At 34.3% G+C, this 15,157-nt stretch overlaps 1 protein-coding gene across 2 annotated transcripts in view; it reads right to left on the bottom strand.

The window, feature by feature from the left end:
• Nucleotides 1-15,157, bottom strand: part of caln1 (calneuron 1) — a 50,430-nt gene that overhangs the window by 14,783 nt on the left and 20,490 nt on the right. For both annotated transcript variants that reach the window (XM_059514670.1, XM_059514669.1), the window contains exon 4: nucleotides 12,098-12,210. In XM_059514670.1, the coding sequence (XP_059370653.1) occupies nucleotides 12,098-12,210 (113 nt within the window). The remainder of the gene's footprint in view (nucleotides 1-12,097; nucleotides 12,211-15,157) is intronic.

The raw sequence follows: 15,157 nt of genomic DNA, 5'->3' as shown, positions 1-15,157 counted from the left end.
CTAATCTGCTGAATGCCATTTCAATTTCACAGAAAAACACCTCAATTCTCCTTCCTCTGGCACACTATTCCCAGTGATCAACATGCCTAGGCTTTGTCAAGCTTACTGAGAATACTGAATTGTTCAAATGGAAACATTCTCCAATTTAAAGAGATAATCGTATCTAATAATAACCAATTAAAATTGCGGTTATTTCTGCCATGCGCTCTGTCCTGCTGGGGAAAGCTGTGTGTAGGTCTGTGCTTGAGCATACCTGATTATGTGTGTGTGTGTGTGATTAGTGCAGTGCTGTAATTTTCTCTGTGTGTGTGACTGACAGCCTCCTCACTGGGGTTGTGGAAACAGGCAGAGGTAGAAGAGGTTTGCTGATTGCAGAAGGAAAATATCTCAGCCCATTTTCAACTCTTTCCTCCATTTCAGAGAGCGAAGGAATGAAAATGAAATTCTGAAGAGGTGACGTGGACGTATTTTAAATAAAAACAACGAGGAGAGCAAAAGAGCACGGCAGAAACAAAGAAAGAGAGAGATTGTGAAGGAGAGAAAGAATGAAGCATACAATGCCTCTATTGATGTTGAGCTTTTTTGGATATACAACATGGCATTTAGCATCAGACCGTAAGACTAATCAGACGTTTCTGAACTAAATGAATGCATTAAAAAAACAAAACTGCCAGGTACCATTTGAGCAGCCCTGAAAAATGAACCTACTGTACTTATCCAAGAGAGCAGCATTTCTCGCCAGAAATCATCTGTCATTATTTGCTCTCCCTCATGTCGTTCCAGAACCCATTTGACTTCTTTTCTTCTACATTTACATTTATTTTATCCAAAGCGACTTATAAATGAGGAAAATAGAAGCAATCAAAATCGACAAAAGTGCTATAGCAAGTCTAAATTATCTTAGCGCAGTACACATAGGAAGGTTTTTTTATTTATTATATAATAAATAAAAATAATTCAGATAAAATATCTGAAACATCAGTGTCTTGTATTTTATGCGAGCAGCGATTGGTAGCCAGTGCAAGTTGATAAACAGAGGTGTGAAGTGTGTTCTTTTCGGCTCATGAAGAAATTAATCTTGCTGCCATGTTCTGGATTAATTGTAAAGGTTTGATAGAACTGGATGGAAGACCTGCCATGAAAGCATTGCAATAGTCAAGCCGGGACAGAAAAAGAGCCTGAACGAGCATGTTCTGAAAGAAAGGGCCTGATCTTCTTGATGTTGAATAAAGCAAATCTGCAGGACCGGACAGTTTTAGTAATGTGGTCTGAGAAAGTCAGCTGATCATCAATCATAACTCCAAGACTCCAAAGAAGGAGCCCATGGTTGATGTGCCTAACTTGATGGTCAAATTGTGATGAAACGATGGGTTTGCTGGAATCACAAGCAGTTCTGTCTTGGCAAGGTTAAGTTGAAGGTGATGGTCCTTCATCCAGCAAGAAATGTCTTCTGTGGAAGACAAAATAATTTTCTTTTCCATATGGAAAATTAATGGGGACTATAGGGCTATATAGATTCAAAAAGCACCATAAAAATAATCACTGTAACCTTTATTTCAAATCTTATAGCCATATAATTGTTTTGTGTGAAAAGCATACAGGAATCACTAGTGTTAAAACTTTATAGAAAAGAGCGACTTCATTTCATAAACTATCAAGTCACATGGGTTTGGAACAACATGAAAGTTATAGTTTACCCAAAACTGATTTAGATGGGTTTGTTTCATGATTTGCACAGATTCTGAGAAATGTGTCCATCAATTAGTGTCTAGTCAAGTGAAAATCTGCATGTTTAAAGAAACAAATCTATAATTAAAGTCTTAAATTGTCCATAATCCATAATATCACTGAAAAAGTCCATCCTCTGTTGTCCTCTCACATTGAAATCCACACTGTTTGTAACAGTTTTGGACTGTTTATGCTTGTAAATGAGGCTTGATCTCTGCATATCTCTCTCCTGATTCAGATTAGACAACGTTTTTCACTGGAGGAAGCAATATTATAAGTAGAGGACTTGTATTAACTGGAAGCAATGGGTTTGTTAAACATGCCGTTTTTCCACTAGAGAAGATGTTGATTGATGCACTGAAGTGGCATGGATTATTTGTGGATTATTGTGATGTTTCTATCAGATGTTGGGACTCACATTCTGATGGCACCCATTCATCCATTGGTGATCAAGTGATGTAATGCAAAATTTCTCCAAATCTGTTCCAATGAAGAAACAAACTCATCCAAAATTTGCAAGGTCTAAGGGTGAGTATATGTTCAGCAAATATTTTGCTGAACATACTTCCTTAAATGTCAAAAAATGTTGACAAACTTTATTTTAAGATCAAACCTGTAGCATGGACTGTTCCATATGGAAGACACATGTTATGAGACTAAGTCAGTGGGACGTGCTTAACATAAAAAAAATTATTACTAAGACCTTTCTTTTTGCAGGTAGGCAGCTCCGAATCACAATCACCCCCCTTATGCCAGCCAGTCAAGAAGGGAAGGATCCACATCATAGTGAGTCAGTGTAGGCTAATGTTTCAAACTTATAACCTTTGCTTATATATAAGCTAACCTGCATTATTACTATGTAAAGTCAACAAAAAAATCTAAACGGACCCTGTTTACTTTCCTAAACCCCAGTTTCACTCTGAAATATAAAACAATATGTAAAACGGCTTCATGTCGACTTCAAATATAAAACATATACTAATATCAGAGCCATTAACTGCACAGTTCATATGCAAATATTTAAGGGCCTGTAAGATTATTTAATATTTTTTTGAAAGAAGTCAAGGATGCAAGAATGCATTTATTTGATTACATTGCAAATTTAAATAACTCCTTTCTATTTTAAAATATTATATATTTAAATTCAATACATATAATCTATATTTAACACTTAGTCTTCAGTGACATTCATTTTTATACACATATAAATTAATTTATATGTAAATGTGAGCCAAAATCATCACAATTAAAAGAACCAAAGACTTAAATTACTTCAGTCTGTGTGCACTGAATTCATTTCACAATTTGAGTTGAATTACTGAAATAAATGAACTTTTCCACGACATTCTGATTTATTGAGATGTACCTGTCCATATTTAAAGCTATGTTCATCTCCTGTCAAATAAAAACATAACATGGCCCCAGGAATACAGAGGAAGAGACAGCATATCAGTCATTTGATGTAGTTACACAGTTTTGCTTTAATGTCTCAGCTAATGTTGTTCTTAAAGACTGTCACAACAAGAATATGATGTTGAGCATCATGAAGGTAAAAGACCTCCATCTGTGCACTGGCTTTGAATGTGCTGCCTTTGTTCCTAGCGAAACACTGGTGGAACCGACCTTTTAAGGGTTTGTTTAGTTAGCCAAAAGCAAATAGTACAAGAGGCAGTTATCTCTCAGTATTTTGTAGTGCATAATGCAGCACTCAGGTTATGGCAACCATTTTTTCTTTTATTTGATGGTTGGGTCAAACACAGGCTTTCTATAAGCTACTTTTGACTGTTATCAAAGTCAGCTCTTGACAGCCAAGTATGGGTCGGAATAAGTGCTGAATCCAGCGGACAAATGGAAACACAAAGAACCTTTCAACTCCATGTAAGTCACTGTACTGTTAAATCTCAAACTGATGATTTTAAATTGATAAAAACCAACTACAGACTTCATTACCTTCACCAGTTCACCTTTGCAATAACAACACATTTATAACAACATATTTAACCTTTTATATGTCTTAATATATTATTTGGAACACAAAGATCAGTTAGTTTTCTAATCATAATTTTGCAATTCAGTGACAATAGCCATTTAAAATAATGCCATAATTTAAAATGAATTATATAAATGTAAGTACTGTAGGGGGTTTATGAGATGAAAAACGAATAATGAAATCATAAAAATGTAAAGCTGAAATATATTGTTTTAATATAAAACAATTCAAATATATACGCCACTTAATAAAAAGATACTTGTTTACCTCTACGTCATGTGACTGACATCAGGGCACTGTAAACATGCAAATGTTTTATTCAATTATTGATATATGAACTTTCAAGTAAATATTTTGGGTCAAAGGGGCTCGGCTGACAAAAAAATAGTTTGGGAATCGCTGCTCTAATCAAAAGGGGTATTTCATCTGTCCTCAATATCACTTTGAATAGTGTAAGACTTGTGTGAAGTCCCTTTATCCAACAAAAGCCTATTTCTTACTGATCTTCTGATATTATTATGGAGGGGAAACAGAAGTAACAACATCAGTCGCTAATAGATTTGATGAATTCTATCTAACCATATGTTGACAACCTCTTGTATCCTAAAACTAACAATGACTGTTCATTTTCAAACTATTGTGTAAATAATCAAGTTTAAGTGGCTCAGCTAGACAAGATAATATTTCTGAAAATGGGCTATATGCCCTTTTATATAAATACTTCACATTCACAATCACTGAGCAGTCACTTCAAACCAATTCAACACAATAGAGTTCTAATGAATGTTTCCTGTAGCAATTTACTGTCAAAAGAGTGGGCTTAAAACACCCAGTTGAGTTCTCCAATCACTACCAAAACAAATCAGTGTGTTTGTGCATTATTCCATTTCCTTTGACTGGTTAAGGGAACAAATAAATAAACCAAGTTACCGTACATCAGAAAAAGTCATTAAAAATGAATGGGTGTTACCTTATGAAAGTCAAATCTCCTCAGAAGTCTCTGGTGTTATAATGTTACAGCACAACAGCAGGTCTTTGGGTTATCTGAACATTTTCAGTGAGCTGCGTGTTGCAGAAGTGCTGAGCTCGACTACAGCTGATGGCCTGTGACCTTACTTGCCTAACTTTACAAGAGAAGTCAGTGTATGAGCATAAAACAATTACACTGGCAAATTAACATGTTCACACACCGTCAACTCAAGTGCAATAAGTACGGCAATTTCATATGGGACAAAAGAGACAAAATGCAGTGGAGACATTTACATTACCTGCCAATGAAGTTTACTTTGCCACTTAGTTTGATATGATGTTATTTAATGCAACAACATTCTGACATTTTAAAATGTGGCTTAAAGGAAAAATTGCTGAAAATGTATTCAACCTCAGGCCGCCCAGAACAGATTTGGAGAAATTAAGCATTACATCACTTGCTCACCAATTTATCCTCTGCAGTGAATGGGTGCCGTCAGAATAAGCTAGTAAAAACATCACAATAATTCACAAATAATAAACACCACTACATACCATCAAATAATGTGTCATGAAGAGAAAGGATGTGTGTTTGTAAGAAACATGAAAATGTTTTTTTTTCTTTTCAAACTGTTGCTTTCAGTTAAACTATCTACAATATTGTTCTCTCCGGTGAAAAAGTCTGAATCAGGAGAGAAACATGCACAGATTAAGCACCAAATACAAGCCAAAGCAAAACAAATGTGCGAGTGGATTTTGGAGGGTCTTTTTTCACTAGAGGAAGTGTTATTGTGGATTTGAGACTGTATTTTGGTTTAAAGTTTAAATGCCTTAATGATGGAACACAGTTTTTCACTTCACAAGACATTAATTGAGTGGTGTTGATTACTTGGGGATTACTGTGATGTTTTTATGCTGCTTATTCTGACGGCACCCATTCACTGCAGAAGATCCATTGGTGAGCAAGTTATGTAATGCTGAATTTCTCCAAATCTGTTCCGATGAGGATACAAACTCACGTATATCTTGGATGGCCACAGGGTGAGTACATTTTCAGCAATTTTTTTTACATTTTTGGGTGAACTTTTCCTTAAGTGTCCAGAAAACTTCAGTGAACACTGTATGCATTTCATACCAACTTTTAAAGGTTGCCTGAGTGAGAAATGTGACACTGTGATGGTGAAGACCTATCCTTGAAGATCACACTTATGAAGCCCTTTTGAAATCTTATGTCACTTCACACCAGTGAGGCGAAGAAACAGCCTTTAGAGCCAATCATCATCTCAGCCTTGGTCAAGCCTGGAACGCCATTCATCAACAATCTTCAAGGACATCCATTCCCACTGCACCCAAACCATGGAAATATGACTGACACGTTTATAAGATTCATCACTGTCGGAGAATAAACCAAGCACACGTAAAACTGCACTCATGCAGCAGGACTCGAGGTTATTGATATCTAACATTTCAGCATTTCACTACAGAAAAATCATTTGTGGTAATAGTTGTAATAAACAGTCACATTACAGTGAAGCGAGCACATTTGGGCAATTAGTCGCGACTGCAAGTGTGAGAAAAGGTAAGTGTGTCGTAAGTGTCAAGTTAAAAATGGTGACAAGGACTGTAATCAGCTGCCACCCGCTGCCTCTCCTTTCATATTTTATTCCACAGATTTTCATAATTTATTCCGCCTACATGACAATCTCTATATGTATAAGAGCCTGCACTGTGCTGTCTCGCCAAAAATAATGTTACATATTAGTTTCTTCAGAATCTTTAAGAAAATGAATGCGAAGAAAAAACTTTTTATAATTAAACAAATTATAGAGTCACACTGAAGGCATCAAGGGCTATTTGACCAAGAAGGAGAGTGATGGGGTGCTGCGCCAGATGACCTGGCCTCCACAGTCACCGGACCTGAACCCAATCGAGATGGTTTAGGGGTGAGCTGGACCGCAGACAGAAGGCAAAAGGGCCAACAAGTGCTAAGCATCTCTCGAGGAACTCCTCGGGGACTGTTGGAAGACCATTTCAGGTGACTACCTCTTGAAGCTCATCAAGAGAATGCCAAGAGTGTGCAAAGCAGTAATCAAAGCAAAAGGTGGCTACTTTGAAGAACCTAGAATATGACATATTTTCAGTTGTTTCACACTTTTTTGTTATGTATATAATTCCATATATAATTCCACATGTGTTAATTCATAGTTTTGATGCCTTCAGTGTGAATCTACAATTTCCATAGTCATGAAAATAAAGAAAACTCTTTATTTTAAAATATCAGTTTCACCTCTCTGAGGATCTCTGAGGAATAAAGCATTTGAGGTGCTTTATGTATTAGCATACATTTTTCCTGGTAGTTCCAGAGTCTACTGAAAATAAAATAAAATAAAATAAAATTAAATACTACATGTTATAATAATAATATTATTATTGTTATAAAAATATTAATTATATAAATAGGGTTTTCAATTACAATATCTCTATCAACAGCATTTTTGACAGCCCTAATATAAGCCTTGACCTGAGCAAAGTTGGATAGAGAGTGACAGATCATTTGCTAGAAACTCATTCGCTTGCGCAATAATATCAACACATGATCAGATTTGAAGATTGCAGCTGGTGTGCTCCCAACAGGAATCAAACGCCTCAGTTTCCAGACGGGACAGTTGTGTAGTTATGATCTGAAGTGGGCTTTAGGAACAGATTTTTTCACACCTCTAAGTTTCTCATCATTTCTCATTGAGTGCTCACGATGATCCGTCATTATCCTTCGCATCTCTTCGACAAAATCCTTGTCTCATTAGCAAGACGCAGTGTGGTCTCCCACACCGGGGCATATTAACAAACCTGACACACGCTGGAAATGAAAAGCCAGACATAGGAATTAAATCACTAATCTGAGCATGATTTGCACATTTCATATTTTTGGACTTCAACTGTGTGCCAGTTGTGCCAAAGCCAGTGGGTCCTGTGTGTATCAGTTTCATCCTCACAGATCTGTGAGGAATAAAGGCTTTGAGTTCAGTCTTTCGTATCGATAGATGTCCTGGGCTTCAGAGGCTTCATGCTGTGTCAAACAGCAGAGTCTGCATTCATGCTTTCAAACAAAAGGTTTCTTATGCTGTTGCAAAGAGAGGAACAGAGAACAAAAAAACAGAGGGCTTTTGGCTTCAAAGAGATTAATTAATCATTTACTCGCCCTTATGTTGTTCTAATGCTGTATGCTCTTCTTTTTTCATTTTCAAGTTGTAAGTTTGTCGAAAATAGCCAATTTAAGTCAAATGTATGATGTTTTTGTTTGCTTGGGTCTAGTAATGTCACTCCGACTCATCTGAAATACACACACAAAATATAATGTATTGGACATTTGGATGAAGTGCAGCATGTGGGCTCTGTACTACAAAGCTGTTTATCTCTTTTACTCTCCAAATGCTTTTCTTACTCTCTACATCATTTTATTTATACCCATTTGTTTATATAAATCTATGCTGATTTGCCTTTTTAGATTCTTTTAGCTGTAGCCTGAAAATGGACATTAATTGAGTAAATGTATAGTCACTGTTTTTCAGTGCAGTGCTTTATTCGACAGTGAACAGAAAGATTCTGCTTAGTGCAAAGTTGTCAAACATTTATCTAGATAATAATCAGATTATCCTCGAAAGTATATACCATAAGTATGTTACCATTAAGTGGCAAAATATGAAATAAGTGCATTCGCAAATCATCATGCTGGAACATGATCAGAAAGGTTTACATGACTGGGAACATATCCATTATAACATTATAAAATATAGTATCAACTCATATAGCGGTTTTTTTTTTCATATAAAATTTGCAATATTTAAATTGCATAATAAAATAATATCTAAAAATTTAGAATATGAAAAATTTAGGTATTATAATATTTTTACATTTCAAATCTGTACAATTTTACTTGTATATATTATATATAAAATTATACAATATAAAATCTATCTGTATATTTCAATTATATAATATTTATAAAATAACATATAAAATCTATCTTTTCCTTTTTTTTCCGAAGCTTAGTCAGTCATACCCTACTTATTGAAAGAACATCAGAAAGTGCATATTACAAACATAAACATCCCCACAATAAAACAAAGTACTGCAGGTACAGAAGCTGCTGTAACAGAGACACCAGGAAGTTAAGGATGACCCAGCTTTGACTGAGATGAGAACGCTGAAGCGATGTAGCACTGAGAAAACAAACCTGACGCAGCAGCACGGCGGAAAATAAATACTTTAGAGCAGAGTCCTCTATGAAGTCTGGGGAATGATTCATAAAATATAATTAAAGCTCTGACAGCAGCAGAACAGTTCAAGATAACCTCTGCTGTCTTGTTTTAGAGGAACGCCACAGGAAGGAAGCAGAGCTCTTCTACAGCAGTGGATCTCAACTGGTGGGTCATGTCCCAAAAATAACCACAGATCTGGTCTGATAGGGTCAGTAACAATGGGGCAATTACTGTACTATTCTAAATGCAAATGACATGCAGCTAATCATGTTATCATGCAAATCTAAGATGACTATTAGAGACACAAAGTCTCACCAAAGCTGCAGTGATTTGATCAAAAATACAGTAAAAACAGTAATATTGTGAAATATTATTACAAAGAGTTTTCTGTTTGAATGTATGGTCAAATATATTTATTTCTGTGATACACAGTTTTCGATGATCCTTGAGAAATCATTTGAATATGCTGATCTGATGCTCAAGAAACATTCTTATATATATCCCTATATACACTTGCCATATATTGTAGTAACTGCTTGTCCAATGTCAAATATTACTCCTAAACCTAAAGGCATTCGAGGAGCACTGCTGCAGGGAACTGTCCCGTCCTTTGCTGACATACACCAGGAATAGTGAAGGCACACAGGAAGTGACTCTCTACCAGCACTGGCTGGAACTGGATATATAACAGGAAAAACGTCCTTCGTAATGGGAAGGTTGATTCATCCTACTTCACACACAGATGATGGATGGGAGCGCTTCAATGATTCTTTCCCCTCACAGCAGGAATGAGCCACTCTTGGGACTAGATTAATTTAGACAGGTACTGTAACACCGCAAGATCAAACGCTCAATGTCTAAAAACAACAAAAGGACACATATCACTTAAATTAAGAGTGAAAGGAATCATCACACTGAGCGTATGCTAACAGTTTAAATCATGTGCTGTATGTGAAAGCAGCTAGAGAGCCTTTACCTTAAGCGCAACTATTAAAAAATTATACATTTAAATTAATTAAAATAAAGCTAATATGAAACATTAGAACAACTTAAACCAAACAAATACAAAACTCTCTAATTTTCTACCAAAAATGTGAAATGTTGCCTTGGCAACTAATTGAAAAAATAAAAAAATGTCAAATAACTGTCGAAGTACAGTAAAAGTTGAAGTGTTAAAATTACAAAAATGAAAGTGGAAATAGTAATAAATTAAAGCTAAATATAAATATTTTTAAAAATGAATGAAATGACAAAAGCACAAAAATTATTAAAACAAACTAAAACTGAATATATCAAATTAAGGCTAGTTCAAAATACTATAATAGTATACAGCAAATTAAACTAAAATAACACAATACAACTAATCTTGTAAGATATTTATATTTGTAAATAATATTTAACACATATTCAAACTAATTTTGTGTTTACTTAAACACTTTTGGTATTTCATGAACTCAAAGTATGTAAAGGCCTATACAAATATATAACGTCATATTTTACACATTAATGTGATTACAGCATGCAGTGTGGACATTTGTGAAAAACTAATTTATTGGCACATGCTAATGTGTTAATATATATATAATTTTTTTTTTTGGTCAAGAGAGGTTCTGAATACCCACTTTAGTGATAATATCACATTGATAATAATGAGAAATGTGTCTAGAGCATAAAATCAGCATATTTGAATGATTTCTGAAGGATCATGTGACACTGAAGACTGGAGGAATGATGCTGAAAATACAAATTTGCATCACATGAATAAATTACATTTTAAAATCTATATTAATATTCACAATATTATCATTTTACTGTATTTTTAATCACATAAATGCAGCCTAAGTAAGCATAAAAGACATTCAATAAAAAAACTTTAAAAAACATTTACATTTTTTAAAACTAACCACAAACAATAATGTAAGCAATAATTTCAATCATACTGTAAATAAGCGGCATTTTTAGTAAAAATTTAATAGAACATAAAGACAAACAGATGCTGTTACGGAGGTGTTTGTTGCCATTTGATGTTTTGCGATGCCATAACCAGAGGTGCCTGTCAAGTTACTGACAAATTCTTTACGCAGACATTTATTTCCATTTTATAAGAAGTCAGGGTTGAGTTACTGTCTATTACATATCTCCCTGATTATGTGCAATCTGGCCTCTGTAAACACTGAGTTGTCAAACTCCTCCGGGACGGTCAGCCAAGGTCCCGAGCACCTGTCTCAGCCAAGTGCAGCTGGCATGGGCTCTGCTTCATCTTCAACATCAGACATCAGGCATCACACTAAGGCCCTGAGATTTCCATGATGAGCAAAATGCAGATGGAATTGCGGAATCCAGTCATAAAAATGGAATTTACTGTATAACGCGGAATGCCACGGAATATGCCAAAGTTTGGATGGATACATCAAAAGCAGGTCATTACACTTACATCAAAACGCTACTAATGTGTGTGAATATTAACGCATCATAAATGTGGTTTCATTTACGGCACACCCTCTGCTGCCTCAGTATATGAGTACATAAACACATGAACATAATCTCTGCTCTGAGAGTCACTTCATGAGCATTTTAGCCTTTCTTTTGAGAAAAACTATTATCTTAAAAAAAACTTAAGGTCTTCACAGCAAAATATTTACCAGGAAATATTTTTACCAGAATTTATTCCTGCAGAAAAATGTAAGTATTCCTTGGGTAAGAAATAAAGAAATTAAATAATAATAAATTATATTTTTTTATAAAATAAAAATTAATTAGAGATGATTTTAATTATCAATATTTAATGAAACCATTCAAACTGAATGCAGAACAAAAATTACGGAAAAGAGAATTTGGCAAAAATAAAACAGAAATTGGTTAAAAAAAAAAATTTAAACAGCTATTTAATATTGTAGGTTTTGTGATTTCAGTTAATTAGACGCAATTTAATTTAACCATTAAAACAGGGTCTAGAAAAAAGAAGAAAAAAAACGTAATCCAGAACAATTAAAATGGAACAAATGGAATTTGAGAAAAGATAACATGGATTTCATAGGGTCCTAATCATAACAACAAAATAATTCAGCTTATATAATGTAGAAATTTAAAGAGTTTGAAGTTCAGTCCTGCACAGTCCTGTCACCAGTAAATTGTCCTCATGGCATCTTACCTGCCAGAATATGCTGTCAATTGTGTTTCCAAGGAAACCTTCCCGTGTTTCATTGGACAGGAGCTTCGGTCCGAGTATCGTCATGAACTCATCAAAGTCCACCTGTCCATCACCTGAAACACAAATTAACGTCAGAATCCTGCTCACATATGCCAAAAGATATATTTAAAATTGAAGGCATCATTTTATGACTGGAGGCATTAAAGGTGAGGTGTGTCATTTTTGAGCCGCTAGAGGCAGCAGTATTTTATAGATAGTTGCCAGGGTGTTGTTGGTTTCTAAATTCCTTAAAATATCCAGGTTTTGGTATTGTTTTCCATATTTAAAGTACATGCTTTACAGTCCTAAAACATCATATGCACACGTATTTGTATTGCTTTGACCATTCTCTGTAGATCACACCTTCTTGTGCGTCACGATTGGTCAATTATGAACAATACCTACATGCTATTGGTCAAACTACTTTTCAGTCATTACACTCTTAAAAGCTTTGGTTCCAAAAGGGCGGTTTTCAGTGGTCCCATAAAAGAACCAATTTTGGGTTTCCAAAATAACCTGCTTGTAGTGAAAAGAACCATTTTTTTCTTACTGTGAAAAATAACTAAAGAGCCTTTTTTCCCTATATAATGAACATTCAGTGTTTCAATGGATGTTTGAGGTTCCATGGAACCAATGATGCCAATAAAAAACTTTTATTTTCAAGAGTGTAGCTTCAGCAAGTATTAAAACAATAAGATTACAGAGCAGAATCCCGAACAGGACATGTCTGGGGAAAAAAAAGTCAAATGCCTAATACTAATACTACTGAGATACTTAGTCACATTATTTAGTAATTTTTAGAGTCATTCTACAATACCAAAATATAAACTAAAATAATATATATATATATATATATATATATATATATATATATATATATATATATATATATATATATTCCTGTTCCAAACCTGTGTGAGTTTCTTTCAGCTGCTGAAAACAATAGAAGATATTTCAAAGAATGTTGGTACCCAAACAGATGCAGGTAGCCATTGCCTTTGATAGTATTTTCCTCCATACTTTGGAAGTCAATAGCTGTCGTCAACTGTTATGATTACAGAATTTTTATTTTTGGGTTACCTACCAAAAAAAAAAAAATTTCCGCACAGATAGCTTTAGCCGTTTGCTTTATGAAAAAAATATATATATTTGTATTCATAACCAAGAGCTCATGTATTTTAATTTATTCAGCAATCTCTCAAACAGCATCTCTCTGTCATTGATGTTCATGCACATGCTGTTTAATATTATAGATTAATATGGCTTTAGGTTCAAAGTAAAAGAGTCTATTTCTCTGATCCATTAAATGTCTTCAGACAACTAGGCAAAGACTTTAACTTATTAAATATATTAAATAAAAATACTTGATTAAAATGTGAGCAGAATTCAGCAGTCATAAAAGTTAATGTGGGGCCCCTAATCTAAAGTGAACAGCTTGAAATCAAAGGTAACGTCCAGTTACTGTTTTAAGACCATATGCTTATGAAGCATGAAAATATTACTGCTTTATTAATTCATATCCACTTAAACTCCTCGTACAAAAACATAAGTCTTCACTACAGATTCTCTAAAAAATATGTCATGCCCACACTGAAAACCCTAAGAAGTTGACTGAACTAAATTGATTGAGTAAACTCGTTGCCTCAATTTAATTGAGTAATGGAGTCTCCCAAAACGTACATATTTAAGTTTATTTAACTTTAGGTTTTGTAGACTGTACTTAAATCACTCAGTTCACCAAACTTGGTGCTTATTTAATGTACTTAAACGATAATGTTCATTTAACTTGGTATTCATTTCAAGTGTACTTATATATTTAAGTTAACATGTAAATTTAACTGAAAATGATGCTCTTATTTTTGACCGCACACTTTTTGCACACTGAAGTAAAACAAATAACAGCATATTTAATCTTTGACCTTTTGACAAAATGTCACAATATTTACAAAATTACAGTAAACCCTATACTGCACTGTAAAAAAAAAAAAGTTGCGTCAACTTAAAAAAAATAAGGCAACTTATCGCAAGCGCTTTTTTCAGTAAACTTAACAAACGGGGATAAAAAATCCACCCAACTTAAAATAACTTAATATCACAAGTTGTCACAACATAAATAGTCATGTTAACCTAAAAAATATAAGAACAATTTTTTTTTGTTAACTGAACACATTTGATTGCAAATAAATGCACAAACACTATTTAACTGAACAGAGATGACATCACTGTATTCAATGATGAACTGCCTTTAACTGTCATTTTGCATTATTGACACACTGTTTTCCTAATGAATGTTGTTCAGTTGCTTTGACACAATGTATTTTGTTTAAAGCGCTATATAGATAAAGGTGACTTGACAAGGCCTATTATCTACATTTACCTGACGCTTTTATCCAGAGCAACTTACAATTGCTATATATGTCAGAGGTCACACACCTCTGGAGCAACTAGGTGTTAAGTGTCTTGCTCAGGGACACAATGGTGTCTCACAGTGGATTTGAACCCAGGTCTCTCACACCAAAGGCATGCGTCTTAACCACTGCACCAACACCACCATCTATAAGCATACACAATTTTTTATATTATTCAAATAGTCTAAATAAATAAAAGACCATAACACGGGTCAAATAACTTTTTTTATTATTGAAAGTTTGTGTCCAAAGCACAAGGACATACCAAGTCTTGTATATTAGCTTCTTTACTCAATGCATTTTAGACTGAACTCAACACATGGTACATAATGCATGTTAAATAAATCCAGTGTTAATTATACCTTAATACTTTAGCAGTCTTGTGGCATGAAGTCACATGTATTTAACATTTTTGTTTGTTTTTAAAGGAACTATTACGTGAAAATTACTGTATTGCGTATTTTAACATCAACCTAATCCACTGGGCAAAGATACGTCCAGTGGACGTCTTTTTATTTCTTAGCAGACGTTGAAAAGATGTCCACTGAGGAGACAGAATGTTTTTATGATGTCTTTTTTTTTAAATGTTTTTTATGTCTTCTGTACGTCCGAT

The sequence above is a fragment of the Carassius carassius genome, chromosome 28 (genome assembly GCF_963082965.1).
Source record: "Carassius carassius chromosome 28, fCarCar2.1, whole genome shotgun sequence".
Classification (NCBI taxonomy): Eukaryota; Metazoa; Chordata; class Actinopteri; order Cypriniformes; family Cyprinidae; genus Carassius; species Carassius carassius.
Note: the sequence above shows the minus strand (reverse complement) of the source record. Positions and strands in the feature narration are given on the sequence as shown.